Raw genomic sequence first — 20,445 nt, 5'->3', positions numbered from 1 at the left:
GGAGGTTCAGCTGATACCGTGTGAGTCAAAGCGCCCACCCTAAATCATACTGTTAGTTTATCCTGTGTGGCCAGTCCCCACCCTAAATCACACTGTTAGTTTATCCTGTGTGGCCAGCCCTTGCCCTAAGTAAAGATACTCCTATCTGGCATGACATTGCAAGGGCTTAGAGGTTTCTTTCCAGAAGCCTAGGGCAAAGGCCAGACCTTCCTTTGGGTGAGGTTAAATTCTTTACAGATTAAACAGTACCAGCCCACACCACGGCTGTGAGTCCATTCTTCCTGGAGGATTCACAACGCAAGGAACACGATTCCTAGATGTCTGGCCATTAGGACAGAAAACAGCGTTTGCCAAGGTGCGCAACCTGCAAAGAGGGGTGGTAAGTGACTCCAAGTCAGTCCCCTTTCTTTCTTTTTTTTTTTAAACAATATCTTTTTTAAAAAGATAAATTTATTTATTTTATTTATTTATTTTTGGCTACATTGGGTCTTCTTTGTTGTGCACGGGCTTTCTCTAGTTGCGGTGAGCAGGGACTACTCTTTGTTGCGGTGAGTGGGCTACTCATTGCGGTGGCTTCTCTTGTGGCAGAGCACGGGCTCCAGGTGTGCGGGCTTCATTAGTTGTGGTGCATGGGCTCAGTAGCTGTGGCTCGCGGGCCCCAGAGCGCAGGCTCAGAAGTCGTGGCGCACGGGCTTACTCGCTCCGCGGCATGTGGGATCTTCCCGGACCAGGGCTCGAAACCGTGTCCCCTGCATTGGCAGCCAGATTCCTAACCACTGCGCCACCAGGGAAGCCCCAGTCCCCTTTCTTTATGCTGCATGTCCCTCATCATTTATTCAGTCATTTATTTACTCCCCATTTACTGAATACCTGCAATGTGATCAGCACTCATTCTAGCTGGGGAGACAGATAACAAAGAGCAAACCAGCTGTTAAGTCATTTTAAAGTGTGCTGCGTGCTATGGAGAAAACAGGGCTGAGCTCCGAGTAAGGACGGAGGGGAGAAAGGAAACTGCCTTAGATTGTGGGCGGGGAAAGGCAGCTTTGAGGCGGTCCAACTGAAGCTGAGGCCCAGAGAATGAGAAGGCACCAGCTGTGGGAGAAAACGACAGAAGTCAATGCCTGGCAGAGAGACACATGGGCCTCAGCTGCCAGCTGACGCCTCCAAACAGATTGTGAAAAGGTGCCCAGAAGTAGAAACACAGTCCTTTCCTTGTGGCTGACACAGTCTTGTTGGGACCCAAGGCTCCGTGAGCTGTGGCAGAATTTCAGCCCCACGCATCCCCTTGGCCTGTGCTTGTGCAGTGTGTAAACCACTCCACCCTACATGGCAGGCTTGGACAGACAGTGCCTGGAAGCCAGCATCCCTGGGCAGCCCTACAATGTTGGTACCAGATATAAACCCATTTTAACTCCATTTGACTTCACCCACCATTTAAAAAACAAAACAAGTTGTGCCTCTTAGCAGAGTCCATGATGTAGAAATTGGGAAATTCTTCATCAAACCCCAGACCCTTGCGCAGTGAAGGCAAGTCATGGGGAAGAGGCAGCTCCATTTCTGCCTTTAGGGAAAAGCACATGTGTCCACTTACTGGTAAGGTCTGGAAGAGGGGTTCCCTGTCCCTTGCAATAAAAGGGGATCCCAGCTGAATTTTTCCCCCGTTTTCTTCATCTCTCTCAGGAGCCAGCACATGCTGAGCAAAGGAGAAACTCTTGCTTCTCTTAGCTCAGAAGTCTCTGGAGCAAAGGAGAAACTCTTGCTTCTCTTAGCTCAGAAGTCTCTGGTAGGATTCCAGCCCGGGTCAATTCTACTCACCACCCTCACAACCCACACCCATGTGCACAGGCACACACACTGATGTCCCTTTGAGGGGACCGGACAAGTACCAGAGCCGGGCCTGGACTGAGGCCTGGGTTGGCTGCACAATGATAGGAAGGTCTGTGTTCCAAACTGCAGTTGGTTTTTTTTTTTTTTTTTTTTTTTTTTTTTAGGGGGCGGACCGCAGGTTGCGTGCCGCGCCTGCGCAGCACAGCGCCCGCGCCGCCCCTGCAGTTGGTTTTATATAGCAGAAATCCCTGCCTCTTTTCATGATTGTTTGATTTTAATATGTTTACCACATTATTTATAAGTTGGAAAGTAGAGAATATAAAAGAAAAAAGCCACTTGGAACCTTGCCATTTATTAGGGACCACATGTTTGTGTTTCCTCACCCCCAATTCCACTGTTGAACCACCAATGGGAAGGTCTTAGGATATGGGGCCTTTGGGAGGGAATTAGAGCTAGATTAGGTCATGAGGGTAGGGCCCTCACGATGGGATGAATGCCCTTATAAAAAGGAGAGGAGACAAGGGATCTCTCTGCCTGCACACATCAAGGAAGACCGTGTGGGGATGTAACCAGGAAGAGGGCTCTCACCAAGAACCTGATCATGCTGGCACCCTGATCTCAGACTTCCAGCCTCCAGAACTGTGAGGAATAAATGGCTTTAAGCCACCTGGTCTTCTGTTACACATAGCAGCCTGAGCTGACAGCATTCTAACAAATCATTTTTAATATTGTCTTCCAAAGGTTCATGTATTAGTTTCCTATTGCTGTCATAACAAACTACCACAGATTGAGTGACTTAAAACAATTTAGATTTATTATTTTACATTTCTAGAGGTCAGAAGTCCAAAATCAGTCTCAGTGGCCTAACGTTAAGGTATCAGCAGGGCTGGTCCTTTCTAAAGGTTCTAAAGGAGTATCCATTTCCTTGCCTTTTCCAGCTTCTATAGGCTGCCTGCATCATGTAGCTCACGGCCCCTTCTTACATCTTCAAAGCCAGCCATGTAGCATCTTTTGGCTTCTCTCTCTCTTTCTCTCTGATCTCTTCTTCTGTTGTTACATCACCTTCTCTCACTCTGAGGCTCTTATAAAGATCCTTGTGATTACATTGGGCCCAACTGGACAATCCAGGTTAACTTTTCCATCTCAAGATCCTTAACATAATCACACCTGTTACGTTCCTTTTGACATGGAAGTCTTGTGTGATGAGGGTAAGGAGCTCTTGTGGAGGTCATTATTCTACTATTTTTAAGGTTTTTAAGTTGTGGTTGCAGTAATACTGAAATATAATTGTGTTCAATGAGCACTGTAACAGAAATATTTCCCCAGAGGAAGTCTTTGTAGCCTTCTTTCCGCAAGGCCATGAGTGCTCCATTGAGGGGATGTGCTTCTGTTTGCTCATGCTGGAAACCAGTCTGTATTGCCTTCTGGGCTGCTATACATCTTTCTGAAGCTAGCATTCCCCATACTTGGGATTGTTGCCTTAGCATAGGTTCTCAGGAACAGGTCAAAGGGAGCAGGTTTATGATTTGTATTACATATTGCCTAATTGCTATCCCGGATTGTATCACTTTACGTGATCTCTCCTAATCAGCCTCATTTGGCTTTTTTAAAAATGAAAGAAAGTTCTTTTTATAGGAAAGGTATTATATCCTCATTAAAGAATATCTGGGAAATATAGAAAGAGCCAAAGGAATAAAAATACCTCATAGTCCCATAAACTGAAACACAGCTTTCATTAGTATTTAATGCTGTTCTTTCTAATATTTCTGTCTTTGAGTGTATATATAAACACCACCACCACCACCACCATGGTTATGATATTGGAACTTCTTGGAACTATTTTAGTTGTAGGACACCTCATGGTTTTGGATATGGGGGAGAAAAACTTTTATTGTTCTTATCTTGGGATGGTTACCATCTTGTTTTTCCAATTGATTTCTGCTCTCCATGTCACTCAGAACCTGGAGGCCTGGTCAACTCCTTTCCTGGATAATGAGTGACAGGGCACATTGTAGGGAGTATGGACTGGGATTCTTGACCACAAATCCTCAGTCTTGACTCCTCCTACCCAGTCTCTAGCCTGAAAAATGGTTGGAAAGTTTAAGTTTTATAACAATTCAGCTTTATAATCCAATTCATTGATGCTGGTTACAAGTAGAATTTTTTTTTTTAAATTTATTTTATTTATTTTTGGCTGCATTGGGTCTTCGTTGCTGCGTGGGCTTTCTCTAGTTGCAGCGAGCGGGGGCTGCTCTTCGTTGCTGTGCGGTGGCTTCTCTTGTTGCGGAGCATGGGCTCTAGGCACGCGGGCTTCAGTAGTTGTGGCACGTGGGCTCGGTAGTTGTGGCTTGCGGGCTGGAGAGCGCAGGCTCAGTAGTGGTGGCACACGGGCTTAGTTGCTCCGTGGCATGTGGGATCCTCCCGGACCAGGGCTCGAACCCGTGTCCTCTGCATTGGCAGGAGGATTCCCAACCACTGAGCCACCAGGGAAGCCCTACAAGTAGAATATTTTTAAAGAATAATTTATATATATATCTTCCATCTTCCATCTTCCATTTCTATTTTCATGGACCTCATCTTCAAGCTCTGGTTACTTGACAAAGACAGTATTAAGAAATCATATTGAGGAAGTCCTGGCCACAGAAGTCAGATAAGAAAAAGAAATAAAAGGAATCCAAATTAGAAAGGAAGAAGTAAAACTGTCACTGTGTGCAGATGACATGATACTGTACATAGAAATCCTCAAGACGCCACCAAAACACTACTACAACTCATTAATGAATTCAGTAAAGTTGCAGGATACAAAATTAATATACAGAAATCTCTTGCATTTCCATATACTAACAATGAACTATCAGAGAAACATCAAAAAGAATACAATACCTAGGAATAAATCTAAGTGGTAAAAGATCTATACTTGGAAAACAATAAGACACTGATTAAAGAAACTGAAGACAACATATACTTACACTGATCACCCATTCCAATATGAAAAATGAAAGTAAAATCTCCTCTTTCCTGGATGTTGTACGTTGCTCTGCTTGCACAGAGGAGAGGAACAGAGTTAGGACCTGGAAGAAAACCTAATCCAAACTGGACTAAGCAAAAAGGGAATCGTTCATTTCAGAGAGCTGGAAAGCACAGGGGGTAGTCAGAGGCAGGGCTAGATCCTGGAGCAAGAGGTCCCCAGGACCTGGTTTCTGTCTATTTTGTGGGCTGGCTTCATCTTTAGGGAAAATCTTTATTTCAATAGACCCAGGAAGTCTGGGCGGGTCTCACTGGTCCATCCCTATAGCAAGGGGAGTGCAGTACTCTGATTGGTCAGGCTGAGCCAGGGTTACTGCAAGGACAGCCCTGGAGTTAGGGATGGAGTCAGGGGTGTAGTCAGCTCCATTAAACCTTGTGTACTGAGAGGAGAAAGAGAAGGGTCGTTCCCCCAAATGAAAACTTTTAGACTTGACCTGGATTTCTTAGTTTGCAAGAGAGGACCTGATTGGCCACTCTTGGGTCAGGTTTCTATCCCCAGCCCAATCAGCTGTAGCAGAAGGAGTGGAGGCAGGGCTGGCAGTGTGGCTCTTGGTGGTGTGGTAAGCCTGGTAGGACAGGCTGCCTTTGCTCAGCTCTTCCCTCAGGGAGGGGTCAGCACTAGGTCCTGAGGCTTCCGTGTCCTACCTGATTCCTTCACTGTTTTCTGAGTGCTTACTTGTACGTGTCTTATTTTAAAATCACAACAACCCTCCGAAGTTGAAGCTGAGAGGTTGCGCCTCTTGCTCAGGGTCACACAGCCAGTAAGTGACTCAAAGGGCACTCAGGTGATTCATCTGAAAGTGAAACCGTGCACCTCAGATTGGGACTTGAACCCATGCGGATGGGACTCAAGCCCAGCCAAAACTCAGATTGGGACTCGAACCCATGCAGCTGGGACTCGAACCCGGTCAAAACCCACAGTCTTTCAACTGAGATCACACACCAGGTTTCAGGACTTAATGGAGCTCAGGTTCTTGATGCCTCATGGCAGAAGGAATTCAGTGAGAGACAAAGTGACGGGTAAGACGTGGATTTATTTAGAGAGACACACACTCCACAGACAGAGTGTGGGCCATCTCAAAAGGTGAGAAAAGGCACCAGGGTATGGGGTTGTCAGTTTTTATAGGGGTGGGTAATTTCATAGGCTAATGAGTGGGAGGAGTATTCCAGCTATTTCAGGAAGGGGTGGGGATTTCCAGGAATTGGGCTACCGACCACTTTTTTTTTTTTTTTTTTATTTACATTTATTTTTGGCTGTGTTGGGTCTTCATTTCTGTGCGAGGGCTTTCTCCAGTTGCGGCGAGCGGGGGCCACTCTTCATCGCGGTGCGCGGGCCTCTCACCGTCGCGGCCTCTCCCGTTGCGGAGCACAGGCTCCAGACGCGCAGGCTCAGTAGTTGTGGCTCACGGGCTTAGTCGCTCCGCGGTATGTGGGATCTTCCCAGACCAGGGCTCGAACCCGTGTCCCTTGCATTGGCAGGCAGATTCTTAACCACTGCGCCACCAGGGAAGCCCTACCGATCACTTTTTGATCCTTAAGGTCTGTTTTGGAACTGTCACAGCGCCTGTGGGTGTGTCATTTAGCTTGCTGATGTGTTACAGTGAGCGTATACTGAGGCTCAAGGTCTAGTGGAAGTCGACTTGTCCGTCATCTTGGACCCATTTGGTTCTAATCAGTTTATGTCATGTCCTCGAGCTATGTCATTCTTTCAGAGGATGTGCCCTGACCCCTTCCCTCCTGTTTCAAGAGTAGCACCTAGGGGAGCCCCAGAAGGGACCCAGAGAAGGTGGGGCATGGGGAACTCTCCCCAGGGCTGAAGGTCAGTGAAAGGGGGGTTGACAGGGAGGTGCTGGAGGGGCGGGAGCACCTTGGACATTTGGTCCAAGTGTCACACCTGGGCTTTACTGACCTTGGGCAGGCATCTGCTCCTAGCTCATGAGGTTTCTGAAGCTGCATCTTCTAGACGAGCCACCTGGTACTACCTACCTCTCTGAGGTCCTGTCCTCCCAAGTTCTTCCTCACTGCCCTGGTGGGTTACTCAGTGGCTTTCCAGGAGTGGGCTGGGGCCTTTGTATGGGGGTGGGGATGGCCAGGTTGGGGAGCTCCGAGTCTCCAGTCAGTCATGGAGCAGGTCATGGGCCTGGAGAGAGTTCTGGAGTTAGTCTTCTACTCTTCAGGACCTCAAGGGGTCCAGGAGCTCCTCCTCACATTTTCAGTCAGACCGGAGCCCCTACAGGGGCAGGGCACTCTGTTCACACCCGCTCCCCCACCATAAGCTCCTTTCTTTCTCAACACCCCTAGGGCACTGGAACACTACTTGCCACTTTCCTCATTGAAGCTGCTGCCTCTTTCCAGCAGCCTGGCCTGATTGCCTCTTTGAACGCCCCAGTTGCCTACTCCTCTAATTTGTGCCACAACTGCTTGTGAGCGGATGTCTTGATTCTGTAGACTGGCGCCTCCTCCAAGGGGCCCTAGACGCCTCAAGCCTTGGAGAACGTTTATTGGCCAAAGGCGAAGGATGCGCAGAATCTTCATCCAGCCAGGCATTCGTTAATTCTCTAAGTTCGCTAGGGGTGGGTCGCGTAGGCCTAGCGGGGAGACTGCGCACGCTTTAACCGAGCCCCGCGGGCAGGCAGGCCCTGTCTGAACGCGGGTTCCCGAGGGGCCCTAGGCTGGTCCGCGCGCCATAGGACCCAGCAGAGGACGTTCTTGCGAGAGGCAATTTACTTTTCTTACGTCTCAAATGCTCCGAAAATGGCTGCTAGCAGCTTCCCTATAGGGGTAAACTGCCTACTCATCTTGAGTGCATACTCGGCAGACAGGGGTTTTCTCGGCGCCTTCCGTTCCAGGCCCCTGCAGGGATTTGCGAGCCTGGAGTTGCAAGAGGGAGGGTCGGAGGCGCCGGAAACATTGTGTCTGGAGCCGGGAGCCCAGGGCCGAGGGCCAAGGAGCAGCATTCGTGGGCACTACTCTGTATCCGCGCCACCTCGGGCGCCCATTCCCCTCGCCGGGTCTGTGACTGCCCTCAGGGGCTCGGAGTCCGATTTAACACCCTGAGCAGGTTTTGCTGGGGAGGACCCGGGGGTCACCTCGTCCACCCAGGCCAGGCCTTGGTCCAGCCACCCGCCACATCAACTCCAGGGGGAGGGGTGTTGTCTCCCAGCTCCGAGGCCGAGCAGGAGGCCCAGGTCCCCCCGTGTCTTCTGTTAGCGCAGGGGACCTCGGCCACTGCTCAGCTAACCGGAAGACCCCTCCCGCCCCGAATGCTTCAACCTGGAGGGACCTCCAGCAAGGTCGGCCGGCGCGGGCGGCGGCACGCCTGTCCCTACGCACGCACACAGCTCTGCACACGTCAGCCCCACGCCGCCCAGTGCCCGGGCGCACGCAGGCAATCACGCGTGTCCGCACTCGCCCGTGGGCACACGCGTCTGCCGCGGGTACCGAAGGGCCCCAAAAGGTCCGCGCGCACCTCAGGCGCTGCAAGCGAACCCGGTCCGGGTCCGGGCCCGGGCGGTGTCCCGGGAGGGCCCAGGGGGCGGAGCTCGCGGGGCCGGGCTCGCTGGGTCGGGGCGGGTCTGCGCCGCCGCCGTCAGTGCCGCCCCGCCCTCGGCCCCGCTGCTTGCTCTGTTCCTCACGCTGCAGCCCCCGCCGTAGCCGCCGCGGAGCCCACTGCCACCGCTTCTGAGGTAGGCGCAGCGGAGAGGGGTCAGGCCCCTGACTGCGCCCCGAGTCGCGGGCCGGCCCCTGGGGGGTTGGGGGAGGAGATGGGATGGGGAGCGGGTGAGGGCGAGGGGCCCAGAGCCGGGCCGGGGCAGGGAGCGGGAGCGGCCCGCCAGGGCCTGGCGGGTCAGCGGCTGGCAGAGCAGGCCGCGCGGGGCGGGCGGGCGGCGAGCAGGCCCGGGCGAGGGAGCGGGTGGCCGGACATCCGGAGGCGCCTGCGGCTGGGAACCAAAGCCCGCGGGGACCTTCGGGCGGAAGGGCACGGGCCGCCGCGTGGAGGCCCGGCCCGCCGCAGGTCTAGGTGACCTTCCTTGGAGGCGATCTCTGGCCCTCGATCGCGCCAGTGCGGGTCGGGCAGGGACCCGCCCGCCACCTAAGCTCGCGGGGCTGGGCTCACGGACCTGTGCGGGCCACGCTGTCGCCTAGGGGATGAGCTCATGTGACGACCGTGGTCCCGCGCCCCCGGCCCTGCACGCCCTGTCGGGTCCACGCCCGAAGAAGCTGGCTCCCGGCACTGTCTGCGCCTGCCAGCACCTTCCGGGCGGAATGGGAGGCTGACAGTCGACTTAGGCCGCAGGGACCAGGGCCGGAGCTGGGGGCTGGGCAGAAGGTTAGGCCTTGGAAAAAGAGGTCCCGCGGGTAGTGATGTGGCCTTCTTGGCCTTAGGAGGGATTCCTGCCTGATTCGGTCGCTCATTCATTCACCAAATGCAGCGGTGCCTTCACAGAACTGCTTCCGAGCCCTTTGGATTTGAGGCACGCAGCATTAGTGATTTGTCCAAGGTCACACAGCCGGGAAGATACTAAGCCTCTGTTTTTTCATCTGTAGAATGGGAGCAATCATACCTCTCCTTCATTGGGTTTTTGGGAAGAAAATGAGTTGATTAACGTCAAACATTCAGAACAGTGCCTGGTAGGGAGAAGGTCTGGGCAGAAACCTTGACAATTACCCTTGAGGCTTTTAGGGGAGGATCTAGCCCATCCCCTGCAGACTATTTTGCTCCACGTGGTGCTCTGGAAAGGGTTCAATAAAGGTGGCCTCTGTTATTTTAAACATTATTATTAAGCATTTGTGTGCCAGGCATTAACTTTCAGGGTAATTCAAAAAACCTTTAAGATTACAGACAGACAGGGTCAGGCTGGAGCAGAAAGTTGAATGTGGGTTCAGACCTGGGCTAAGCCTAGGCCTGTTCCACCTGAGGCCCCCAGCCCCTGGACCAGCCTCCCTTCTCCAGAGGAGATAGGGAAATGAACACCTCCTTTGCCTAATGTGCTGTAGGCAAGGGCAGGGCAGACTGCCCAGGGTGTGCCTTCTTTCCACCCCAGCTCTGGACTGAGTTCCTACAGGGTCAGGCTTAAGCCTTATACAACTTTGTTTTCAGTGCGTGGGGTGGTGCCACCTGGCAATACTAGGTGCTTGAGAAGGGTCTGTGGGGGTGAATGTACTCTTGCTGACAGAAAGATAGTTTTCACCATTCCAGCATGTGGCTTATAGTAGGTGCTCATTAAGTATTTGTGGGATTATTGAATGGGTATATGTAGTGGCTGCAGGCCCAGACCATAGTCCCTTGATCTTGGACATCCTTTTTGAGGGACACACATCTCATTCACTTTCAGAAAATCGCCTTGCCTAGCAGAGAGTCACAAATAACTAAAGGACTACAGCGGTGTGTACAGCCCTAGAGCAGTGAGAGGCAGAACTCTTTCCTAATTTGAAATAATTGCTTTGAACATGTTATCCTCATTCTGTGACTTTCCAAGTCCTTTGGGAAACTTGTTGAACTGGTGTTTCTGGGCTTGCGGGGCTGGGGGTGACACTGGTGAAGGGGATTCTCCTAAAGCCCTTGGGCCTGGTGCCTCTTCCCTCTCTGATGGTGAGGGGGTCAATGGCTTCTACTGGAGTTGTGCTGAATAAAGTGCTTGACCCTGGGTATGGGGGGCTGCTCTCAGTCAATTAGTTTATTTCTGCTATTCTATAGGCAGGGGCTGTTTGTAGACAAACAGAGGGGCTCAGGGGGACAATATAGTGAGGATTTGCCTTTGGGCCTCTGGCCCCACTGGACAGTAGGCACACGTGGACAACCACCTCCAAGCTGGTGGTCATGGGGAACATTCACCGCCACCTTTACCAGTAAGGTGCTCCCAAAGTCCATTTTGCCCTTGATGGGATTTCTCAAGGTGTGACGTCTTTGGTAAGAGAGAGGCATGTATGGCTGAGAGCCAGCCCAAGCCTGCAGGCAGCCCCTCAGGGTGCTCAGGGGCTCCCCTCTGGTTGCCACTGAGGAAAGGTGATCAGGTGATTAGCTGGGCCTGGGCACAATCCTCCATTTCACCGCCTGCTCTCAGAGGGGTGAGGGTAAGTGAGAATCTTAGCCCTTTACCCAGAACTCCGCTGGAAAGAGTCCTGGAGAGTAGATTGAGCTCATATAACACAGCTCTGACATGAGCCATGGGGTCTAGTTACAGGCCAAGTTACCTCCTTGTTCCTCAGTTTCTTCACTGTAAGTGTGATCGTCATTATTACAGTCATTCTTTATTGAGGGCCTGCCCAGCACTCTCCTGGCTGGTTGACATATGTATTATGACGTTGAATCCACTGTCCTCCAAGCCCTGGGAGAGAGGTACTGTTGTTTCCATTTCACGGGTCAGGAGACTTGAGCACAGAGTGGTGAGGTAACGATCCCAAGGTCACACAGCTCAGCAGGAATGGGGTTGGGATTCAGGGCCTGGACTGGCTAGCTCCAGTGCTGATGCTTTCACACTGCAGTTGCCACTCCAAGGGGCCACTGTGAGGAGCTAATAGATTTGAGTGCCTTTTGAAAGGTAGAATTTGCTATTCAGAGTGGAACTGTTACTCTTTTACACTGACCAGAGGGAGCATGTGCATGGCTGGGTGTGGTCTAGCTGTCAGTGGACAGCAGTCAGTGGAGTTACCCTGTTTGTTGCGAAGACAGTGGCACAGGGTGTTTATCAGGAGAAGGGTCAGTTTTCCGTGGGATGAGGTAGGAGGCATTCTTCCAGGACCTGGCTGGACAATATTCAGCTAAACAATACCTCATTATGGTTGGGGAGAACTCTGGACCCTGTGGTTCAGGGTGACCTTTCAGCAACCTGCACAGCAGCTATAATTATGATAAGAAATATATAAAATGAAAATCTGTAATAAGTTCTATCTGTGTTTGTTACATATTTACTGGGTACCAGCCACTGTACTAAGTGCTTTGTACTAGCAATCTCATTCAGTCCTCAGAATGATGCTGAGTCAGGGACTCTTTTCCTGTACTGGAACTGAAGAAAAATGAGGGGCAGATAGGTTGTGACTTGCCCAAGATCTCATAACAAGGGAGTGGTGGAGTAGGATTGGAACTCAGGTCTGCTGGACTCCCGAGTCTACCTGCCCAAGCACTGTCTATTTTATCTCCACTGGGTCAAGCCAGGCAGCGAGCAGGAGCCCTAGGTGCACCTGGGATCCAGACCTTGGCATGCTGCCTGCCAGCCCAGGTCTTCTCCTCTTGATGGGTGGGTGGGCAGGCAGGGTGTCCCCAAGTCAGTGCGTTCTCTTGAGGCTTGTGGAAGGCTGTGCCGGTGGTGGCCCACCTCCCAGGGTGTTTTAAAATAGAAGTAATACCTGGAAAGCCCAGCTGCCCTGTGTGAGACATTTGTGGAAGGGGGTGGGAGGACAGATGCACTGAGAGGACAGACCTACCAGAGTCTGGAGTGGATCTGGCGGGGCAAACAAAGAATATCCAGAATAATGGGTTGTGGTTACACTACCACTTACTGAGCCCGGGCATTGGCTTTGCCAGCATCCTGGAGATCCAACCAGGGCCATTCTCCTGGGCTGCCACTTCTGGTGAGCAAGTGTGGGGTAGGGGTGTAGGGAGGCTCCTGATGGTGTTGGCCTCACATACTGGCTTTCGGAGCAGCTCTGGCCTCCTGCTGGGGAAGTTGCTTTTCCTGTTCTCCAGAGTTAGGAGTAGTTGCTTTTGCTCTAATCCCTGGCTGGTCTGATGCCCCTCTTATAGGCTGGCCCAGTTCTGCCCTGACAGACTGCCTAGAATGGTGTTAGAAATAGCAAGAGCCAAAGGCTTTCCTACAATTCTCCCTTCCTAAGGGGAACCTGAGATGGTGATGGTGAAGGCGATGACTGCTGTGTTGGTTGGGGTCCTTGCAGGAGTCAGATGTACACCCCCATGGGTTAATTAAAGAAAGCGTGATGAAGGGATCATTTGCAAAGGTATGGGCAGAGTATGGGGGACCTGACAAGGGGTGTGGGCCCCTGGGTCCTTTAGAACAAGGAGGGGGTCCTTTGGCAGGAGCTGTGGCGTTGGGTAGAGGAAAGTCGCTGCCCACCTGAGGACCAACAGGGAGGGAGCCTGGGGGATGAATACCCCAATTGCACTCTCCCATCTTCTGCTGGTGCCCCCTATTTGCTGAGCCCAACCCATAGCCCACTGAAAACAGTGCATAATGATCAGCTCTTGGGGCATAGAGCAGGATGGAGGAGGAAGGTGGATCTGGAGGGGCAAACAAAGAATATCCAGATTAGTGGATTGTGGTTACACTACCACTTACTGAGTACTCACTGTGTGTCAGACATTTCTGCGTGCTCTATCTATTTTCCTTACTTAATCCTTGCAGCCACAGTGGTAGAAAGGCACTATTGTTAGCCCCATTTTATAGATGAGCAAAATGAGACCCTAGGAGTATAAGTGGCTTGTCCAAAGTCACACAGCTAGAACCTCTGCCAGGCTCATAGCCCCTTCCATTCGTCATTGTGCCCTGCTACCTGGGTACTCGGATGGGTGGAGAAATGCCATGGCAGGGTGGCTCTTGGTGTTTAGGTCCTAGCCCAGTTATACCCTTGCCATTAAAAATGTTGTCTGTTGACCCACTGGGTGTTCCCTGTGTTCAGAAAACTTTTCCTCTCAACTATTCCTGACTGAGCCGTTTGGACCCATGGCCACCCTGCTCTCTGTATCAGCCATTGCAATGGTTGTTGGCTTTCTGGGAGCACCAAGGCTCCCCTGCCTGGATCCTTCTGAGGGAGCTTCTGCAGAGAAAAGAACATGCTTCAAAGTGGGGGTTCTGGGGGTGCTTGGTGCGGGGAGCCAGCCCACTCTTCTCAGTGGCATCTGAGGGCTGCCCTGCCTGTGCGATAGGCAGTGAAAGACAGAGGGAGGAAGGAGACTTTTGAAAAAGTGCCTCAGACGACTCTCATGCACACTGAAGTTAGGGAGCTCTGCCCTACTCCTACCTTCTGGGCAGGGTGGCCAAAGCCATCAATGGTCACCTGAGGGTAGAATGTGCCCCCCACAGGCCTTACCTGTTAACCCTGCCACCTCGGTGTGATTTGAATCTGTTCTTGGAACCAGTATAGACACATTGATGGTTTTCCCTTTTGGCACCTCTGCTGCAGTAGCCTTTTGGAATGTGACTTGTGGCATCATGAATGCAGCGTGGCTTAATTTTGAACACATTCGTTAGGTTTTTAAATTTTCTGTCCTTAGTTTAAAAAAAAATTATCAAGCACACAAACAACTTAAGTGATTAAGTAAAATCAAAAATGAAAATCCTATTTTAACTTCACTGCTTTCCTAAACCCCCTTTCCTTTCTAGAAGCAGCTCCAAGGCAGCCACAGTTTACAGGTTAGCTCATGTCCTTCCCTTTCACATACTTTTCCATCCATTCACAAATGTGGAACATATAAAGATGCATATGTAAAATGGTTTTCCTCCAGTCACATGGAATTTTTCATTTTCTGTGGCTTGCTCTTTTTCATTGAACTAGTATCATAGGTAGCTTTCTATGCCACCACGTAGAAATCCACCTCATTCTTTTTGATTACCACATGGTATTCCTTAGTTTGCAAGCACCTTAATTTTTATTCATTTGTTTCCCTATTGGTGGACATTTAGGTTGCTTCTGGGTTTTGTGTTAAAAATAACCCTGTGGTGAGCATCCTCCTGTATATATCTTTGGGTGCCTTGGGTGCCACTGTGAGTGTGTTCCTAGCAGTAGAATTGCCGCTAGAGTTACTGCGTGTTCACTTAGGCACTGCCCACCAATGGGCTCCTCAGGGGCTGTACTGTACGTAGTATTCCTACTTGGGGAGAATGGGAGTGATCATTTTCCACGCCAACAGTAGATATTGGCATTTACATTTTTGCGAATCCATTGGTTGAGTGAGCTGCCCAAACACAGATGTGTCAGTCTTTCTATAAGGGCCTCCCTGAGGCCCTTTTAATAAAGTCCATGCTTGGTTCTGATGTCAGAAGTGGCAGTACTCTCTTCTGAAGGCTCTTGGTTGGTCTCCTCAGCTTGAGTTCAGCTCTCCTTAGGCCATTGTGGCGGTGGGGCATGCTAGTTGTGCGTCTCCCCCCCATCCCTGGTGGTGCCGCAGTTTCCCTGTAGAGGGAGCTCCTGCCTACTGGTTACATTGTCATTTGCTTAGTCCCTATTGTCGGATACTAAGTTTCCTTTTTTTTTTCTACTGTAAAAATACTTTGATACTCACTGCACATTTACTTATTAAACAGACAGTGCTGTCAGAATACCCTGCTTCATGCTCAGCCTCTAGAAGCTGAGTTTCTTCTTTTTTTTTCCTTTTTTATTGAGGTAAATTGGTTTATAACATTGTGTTTCATGTATACAACCTTATATTTCTACTTCTGTGTGCACTACAGTGTGCTCACCACCAAAAATTTAGTTTCCATCCATCACTATATCAATCCCTTTACCCATTCCCACCCCCTCCCCTCCTTTTCCTTTCTGGTAACCATTACTCTGTTTTCTGTATCTATGTGTTTGTTTTGGTTTGTTCATTTATTTTGTTTTTTGTTTTTTTATATTCCATATATGAGTGAAATCACAGGGAATTTGTCTTCTCCCTCTGATTTATTTCACTTAGCATAATACCCTCAAGGTCCATCCATGTTGTCACAAATGGTCAGATTTCATCTTTTTTTTTTTTTTAATGGCTGAGTAGTATTCCAGTGTGTGTGTGTGTGTGTGCGCGCATTATCCAGTATTATCCATTATCCATTCATTATCCATTCATTCGTTGGTGGTCTCTTAGGTTGTTTCCATTTTTTGGCTATTGTAAATAATGCTGTGACGAGCATAGGAGTTCACATGTCTTTGTGAATTAGTGTTTTCATATTCTTTAGATAAATACCCAGAAGTGGAATTGCTGGCTCATATGATAGTTCTAGTCTTAATTTTTTGAAGAATACTGTTTTCCGTAGTGGCTATACCAGTTTACATTCTCACCAACAGCGTATGAGGCTTCCCTTTTCTGAAGACACATGGGGTGGATGCTGCAGAGACAGATGGGGAGTGATTTGGAGCTGATCGAGGTGGCGGAAGGGGCCAGGACCAGGGTTCAGTCTCCAGGTCAGTGCAGGCAGGGTGTTAAGTGAGAAAGCAGAATGCTGAATTCTCTCCCCATCTAGTCCTGGCCTGAGAAAGCATGGATGGCAATCATTGTGTTTACATTAAAATTGTTTTTGAAGCAGGTGCTGAGAACTGTGCTGGGTGCTGTTTGCAGTTGTAGGAAAGCTGAGCTTCTCAGAGAGGCAGAGCTGCTTCAGTCCTGTCAGATAAGTGCAGCAGGAGACGAGAGGTGGGGAAAGAGGAAGACTCCATGAAAAGCAAAAGGGGAAGCTACAGCCACACAGCCTTTGGTGAAGGGGAGTCAGCGTCTTGCCCCGCTTGGTGGGTGTTCCCTCAGGGCCAGGAGTGGGTTTGGCTCCACTCAGCTCGTGGCTCCTGTGCATCTTCCCTGCCAGCCGCTGCGCTGGGGATGCAAGGAGAGCCTGGCCTTATGTGAGCTCCCTCTGCCATCCCACCTCTCTTGTCCTTGCATGGTAATCTCCTCAGTGGCCACTTTAGGGTGATTTTTGCTGTGGGTGGAGTGTGTTTTGAAAGGTGGCTTTGCTTTTCAGTTTTGGGGATTAGGGATAAGCAGGGGCATTTGGGGAGCATTAAATGATGAGCGTTCTGACTTTTTCCTGAGGGATGGACCAGTCCAGACGTGAAAGCCACGTGTGCCTGGTGAGGCGGGTCCTGGAGCCAGGGGAGGGTACTCGGGAAGGCCCTGACCTCTGAGGTACAGGAGGTCTTAGCTGACCCGGAGATATTGCCACTGGACTGCCCTTCCTGTCACCCGGCTGGGGCTGAGTTTGTGGCCCAGCTGGGAAGGGGACAGCACTGAAGAGGGGTGTTCTGTCCACTGATAACTGTTAGCAATTGGTGTGTGTGTGGAGAATGTCCTGGGCCCTTTGCTGAGATGTTTTGCACATTTCCTTGGGGCTCTGTTACCTCAGCCTTCAGTCCAGGGTTGTTTCATTGCTTCTCCTGGGAGGGGCCCGGGCCCATCTGTGGCTGGGGCGTGTGCCTAAGGCAGGGGGTATTTCTGGAGGACTTGGTGGATGGTTTCCTGGTTTGTCCCTGGGGTGGGTGTGCCTATGGGGTTCATTTGGGGTGGAAGGGGAGAGGGGAGGGAGCCTTGAAAGAGCCAGTGGGAGCAGCCTGAAATGGTTCTTCCACCGTGTTCTTTATGCCCTGATCCTAATGGGGACTGAGTTGCCCATGGTTCCAGCCTGATCATGTGTGAGAAATACAATAATAACAGCAACAAAAATAGGATCGCGTAAACAGCTTACTGGGCTGCTCCTCTCTGCTCTGACACAAAAGGGAGCTGGGACAGAATTAGCAAAACCTCTGAAAAAAGTAAAATAGGACCAGGACCACAGTTTTATAATTTAAAATTGTGGAAGTTTATAGTTTTTTAACATTATACTCATTGGTTTTTTGGGCTCCCCGCAATGTCTTTGAAGTTGAGGCTTTGGTCAGGATGCAACTTCCAGTTGTGATATTGTTCCCCTGAGATCACTTGCACCACTTCTCACTGGGTTCCCATTTAACCAGGAATATGCCCTGTGGGTGTTAATTTGTGTGACTACATTTATATGTGACTTTAGGTGAGGTGTATGCAGTTTGGTAATTTAAGTATACTGTATTTAAAATGGATGGAACCATCCTCGGGTTAATTGAATTTCTGGCTAATTGAGGCTAACAATTTTAGATGGAGAAGATGCAGAAGATGGTGCTTTCTCGCATTCCCCTCTCCTCCTGGGTGCAGCACAGAGTGTGTGCCGTCCGGATTAGGGTTTTAATTCTGTGTACACAATGTGTCAGTGCAGAGCCTCCCAGCAGCGCAGTGTGGTCCTTAGGGCAAGGACTATTTGAAGTTCTTGCCTTCCTTGAACAGCGAGGTGTTTAATAAATGCTTGTTGACTGACTTAGTGATGTGCATCAATCCCAAGTACTACTTTGATAGTTGGTTTTAAAAGTAAAGTCACATTGAAGCTCAATAGGTGTTTATTTGAATGAAATTTGGGGGGGATGTGGTTGCATTTCCTTCCATGTGAAGAATTGCCTAGTTAGGTAGGTAGGTTTTACTGTTTTCTCTATGAGGAATATGATACTCTAAAAGTGGGTTCCCGTAGAATGCAAAAGTTTTGTGAAAAGTTGCGTCCATTCTGACACATAGTAGGTACTCCATAAATATTTGTTGAATGAATGAAATCAGAACTGTATAGAAAATACGTTGGCATGAAAAGCTCTGATTTCTCTTCAGTGTATTTAATGTCCTAGCAGTCGATATTTTGTAAGAAGATATGTTTTATTGGCAAGAGTCCTGCAGTTCAGTAAAGTAGCTGGCTTATGGGACTGTGTCTGTGCCAATGAATTCATTTAGCAAATATTGACTGACTCCTACCGTATTCTGGGCCTGTGCTCAGTCCTGGGGATGCCTAGGAGAAGAGGTCCAAAGTCAGGCTGGTCTGCTGTCAATAAAAACTTACTGGGTGTTTCAAGCTCTGGCCACAGAAAGAAGCAGGAGATAGCACAGGCTCCTTTGTCCACACCTGGGGGAATAAGGTACCTGGAACTCAGTGCTGATGATTTTTATTGGTGGAAAACTAATATCCATAATTACCAATGCGTTTATTCTGGTGGTTCTTTTATTATAGCAGAAGATGGCTGTGCCTCCCACGTATGCTGATCTTGGCAAATCTGCCAGGGATGTCTTTACCAAGGGCTATGGTGAGTGTTGCATGGAGTGGCCTTTCAGCTCAGAAACTGGGTTGGCATGTTTGGTATTTCACCCCTTACAGTTTGAGAGACTTGGGTCAGTCAGCTCTCAGAAACTTCATGTCAGGGAAAAAAGATAAGCCTTCTATGGCTAGTGAAGCAGTTTTGGTTGTGCACCCAGTACGGGTAGGCTTGTGAATTGCTGCAGACAAGTGGACATTCTTGTTTCCTCTCCTAGGCGGGAGCAGGTCTGTGGATGCTGCTGCAGTGGAGTGCGGCTTCTAAATTTAGAGCTCGTCCTTAGGCATGTGCTCACGCTGTCATGCACCCTTTTCTCAGACTCCACTGGGAGTGCAGGCGGGGCCTGTGTCTGTTCTGCCTGCCACTGTTCCATGGCAGCCGGGCTCCACACACAGAGAGGCAGGCGGCAGTGGAGACCGGTGCCCTCTGCACTCATCTCATTTTTATTGATTTATTTTTCGCTGCATTGTGTCTTAGTTGTGGTGCGAGGGGCTTAGTTGCCCCGCAGCATGTGGGATCTTAGTTCCCCCACCAGGGATCGAACTCTCATCCCTTGAATTGGAAGGTGGATTCTTTACCACTGGACCACCAGGGAAGTCCCTCATCTCATTTTTAAACAGCCTAAGGGAGGCAGAGATGCTGCTCTTGAGTTAGTTATTTAACGTATTAACAGTTACCATGTTCTTTCTTTAGGGTTTGGCTTAATAAAACTTGATTTGAAAACAAAATCTGAGAATGGACTGGTAAGTTGTCTGCCTATATGGAGCATGGGTATTTATTGTAGATCAATAAATAACAAATAACTTCCGTCTGGGTGGCAAACAAAGGGACTTTTCTGATTGTGGCAGCTTGTGGTTGTCACATTCATTGCATCCTCTGTGACATGGGTGGTCCAGGGGAACCATGTGACTAGGTCCCCAATTCAGCAGCTGTTAATACTCATAGGAATATGGGACAGGCCTCAGTTTTATTTTTCCTCATGTTTCTTATTTCAAAATTGACCTGTGTTCCATACCACATAATTATTGAAAAAAACCCCCAAATCTTAGTAAGCCCTTTTAGATTGTGAATTGTTGGAAGGAAGAAGTTTTGGGTAGAATTACTGCAATGTCAGCTTTAGCTCAGAGCTTTTTCTCTGTATGAGCCTGGAGGTAGGACAGAAGGAGAATTGCCTTCCTGTCTAGACTAAAGAGTTACAGGGGAGGAAGGAAGCTTTCTCCTGATAAAGAATTCCCTGAAAGAGTCCTTTAATTAGCAGACTCCATCTGTACTTCAGATATCTAACTGAACTGTAGAATGAGCTTTTGCACCCACGCATTCAGGGTCTCACCTCTTGCATAAAGGAAAGTACAGTCCATTTAGGGGTGGAGCAATGCAGAATAAAGTGCTGGCATGCAGGCTGTGACTCTCTTCTTTAAAGGAATTTACAAGCTCAGGTTCAGCCAACACCGAGACCACCAAAGTGACGGGCAGTCTGGAAACCAAGTACAGATGGACCGAATATGGTCTGACGTTTACGGAGAAATGGAACACTGACAACACACTAGGCACGGAGATTACTGTGGAAGATCAGGTAATGGTCACCTGTGAAAAGACACAGTTTTATTAAGTGACATTGGCCACCTGTCTTGTGACTAAACCTGTTGGTGAATTTCTTTTCTGTTCAGCTTGCGCATGGCCTGAAGCTGACCTTCGATTCATCCTTCTCACCAAACACTGGGTAAGAATATCATCTGTTTTCTCCATAAGGAC

General features: G+C 49.6%; 1 protein-coding gene across 3 annotated transcripts in view; it reads left to right on the top strand.

Moving 5' to 3' along the window:
• Positions 1–359: 359 nt before the first annotated feature.
• The window catches only part of VDAC1 (voltage dependent anion channel 1), a 32,621-nt gene continuing 12,535 nt past the window's right edge, over positions 360–20,445 (top strand). Inside the window, exons 1-5 of one of the 3 annotated variants that reach the window (XM_068535880.1) lie at positions 360–379; positions 18,612–18,684; positions 19,387–19,436; positions 20,114–20,266; positions 20,361–20,413. In XM_068535880.1, the coding sequence (XP_068391981.1) occupies positions 18,618–18,684; positions 19,387–19,436; positions 20,114–20,266; positions 20,361–20,413 (323 nt within the window). In that variant the 5' untranslated portion in view covers positions 360–379; positions 18,612–18,617. Of the gene's footprint in view, positions 380–8,432; positions 8,541–18,611; positions 18,685–19,386; positions 19,437–20,113; positions 20,267–20,360; positions 20,414–20,445 lie in introns of those variants that run through there. The other 2 variants (XM_068535878.1, XM_068535879.1) reach the window with 2 other exon arrangements.

This window comes from Eschrichtius robustus, chromosome 2 (genome assembly GCF_028021215.1).
Source record: "Eschrichtius robustus isolate mEscRob2 chromosome 2, mEscRob2.pri, whole genome shotgun sequence".
Lineage (NCBI taxonomy): Eukaryota > Metazoa > Chordata > Mammalia > Artiodactyla > Eschrichtiidae > Eschrichtius > Eschrichtius robustus.
Note: the sequence above shows the minus strand (reverse complement) of the source record. Positions and strands in the feature narration are given on the sequence as shown.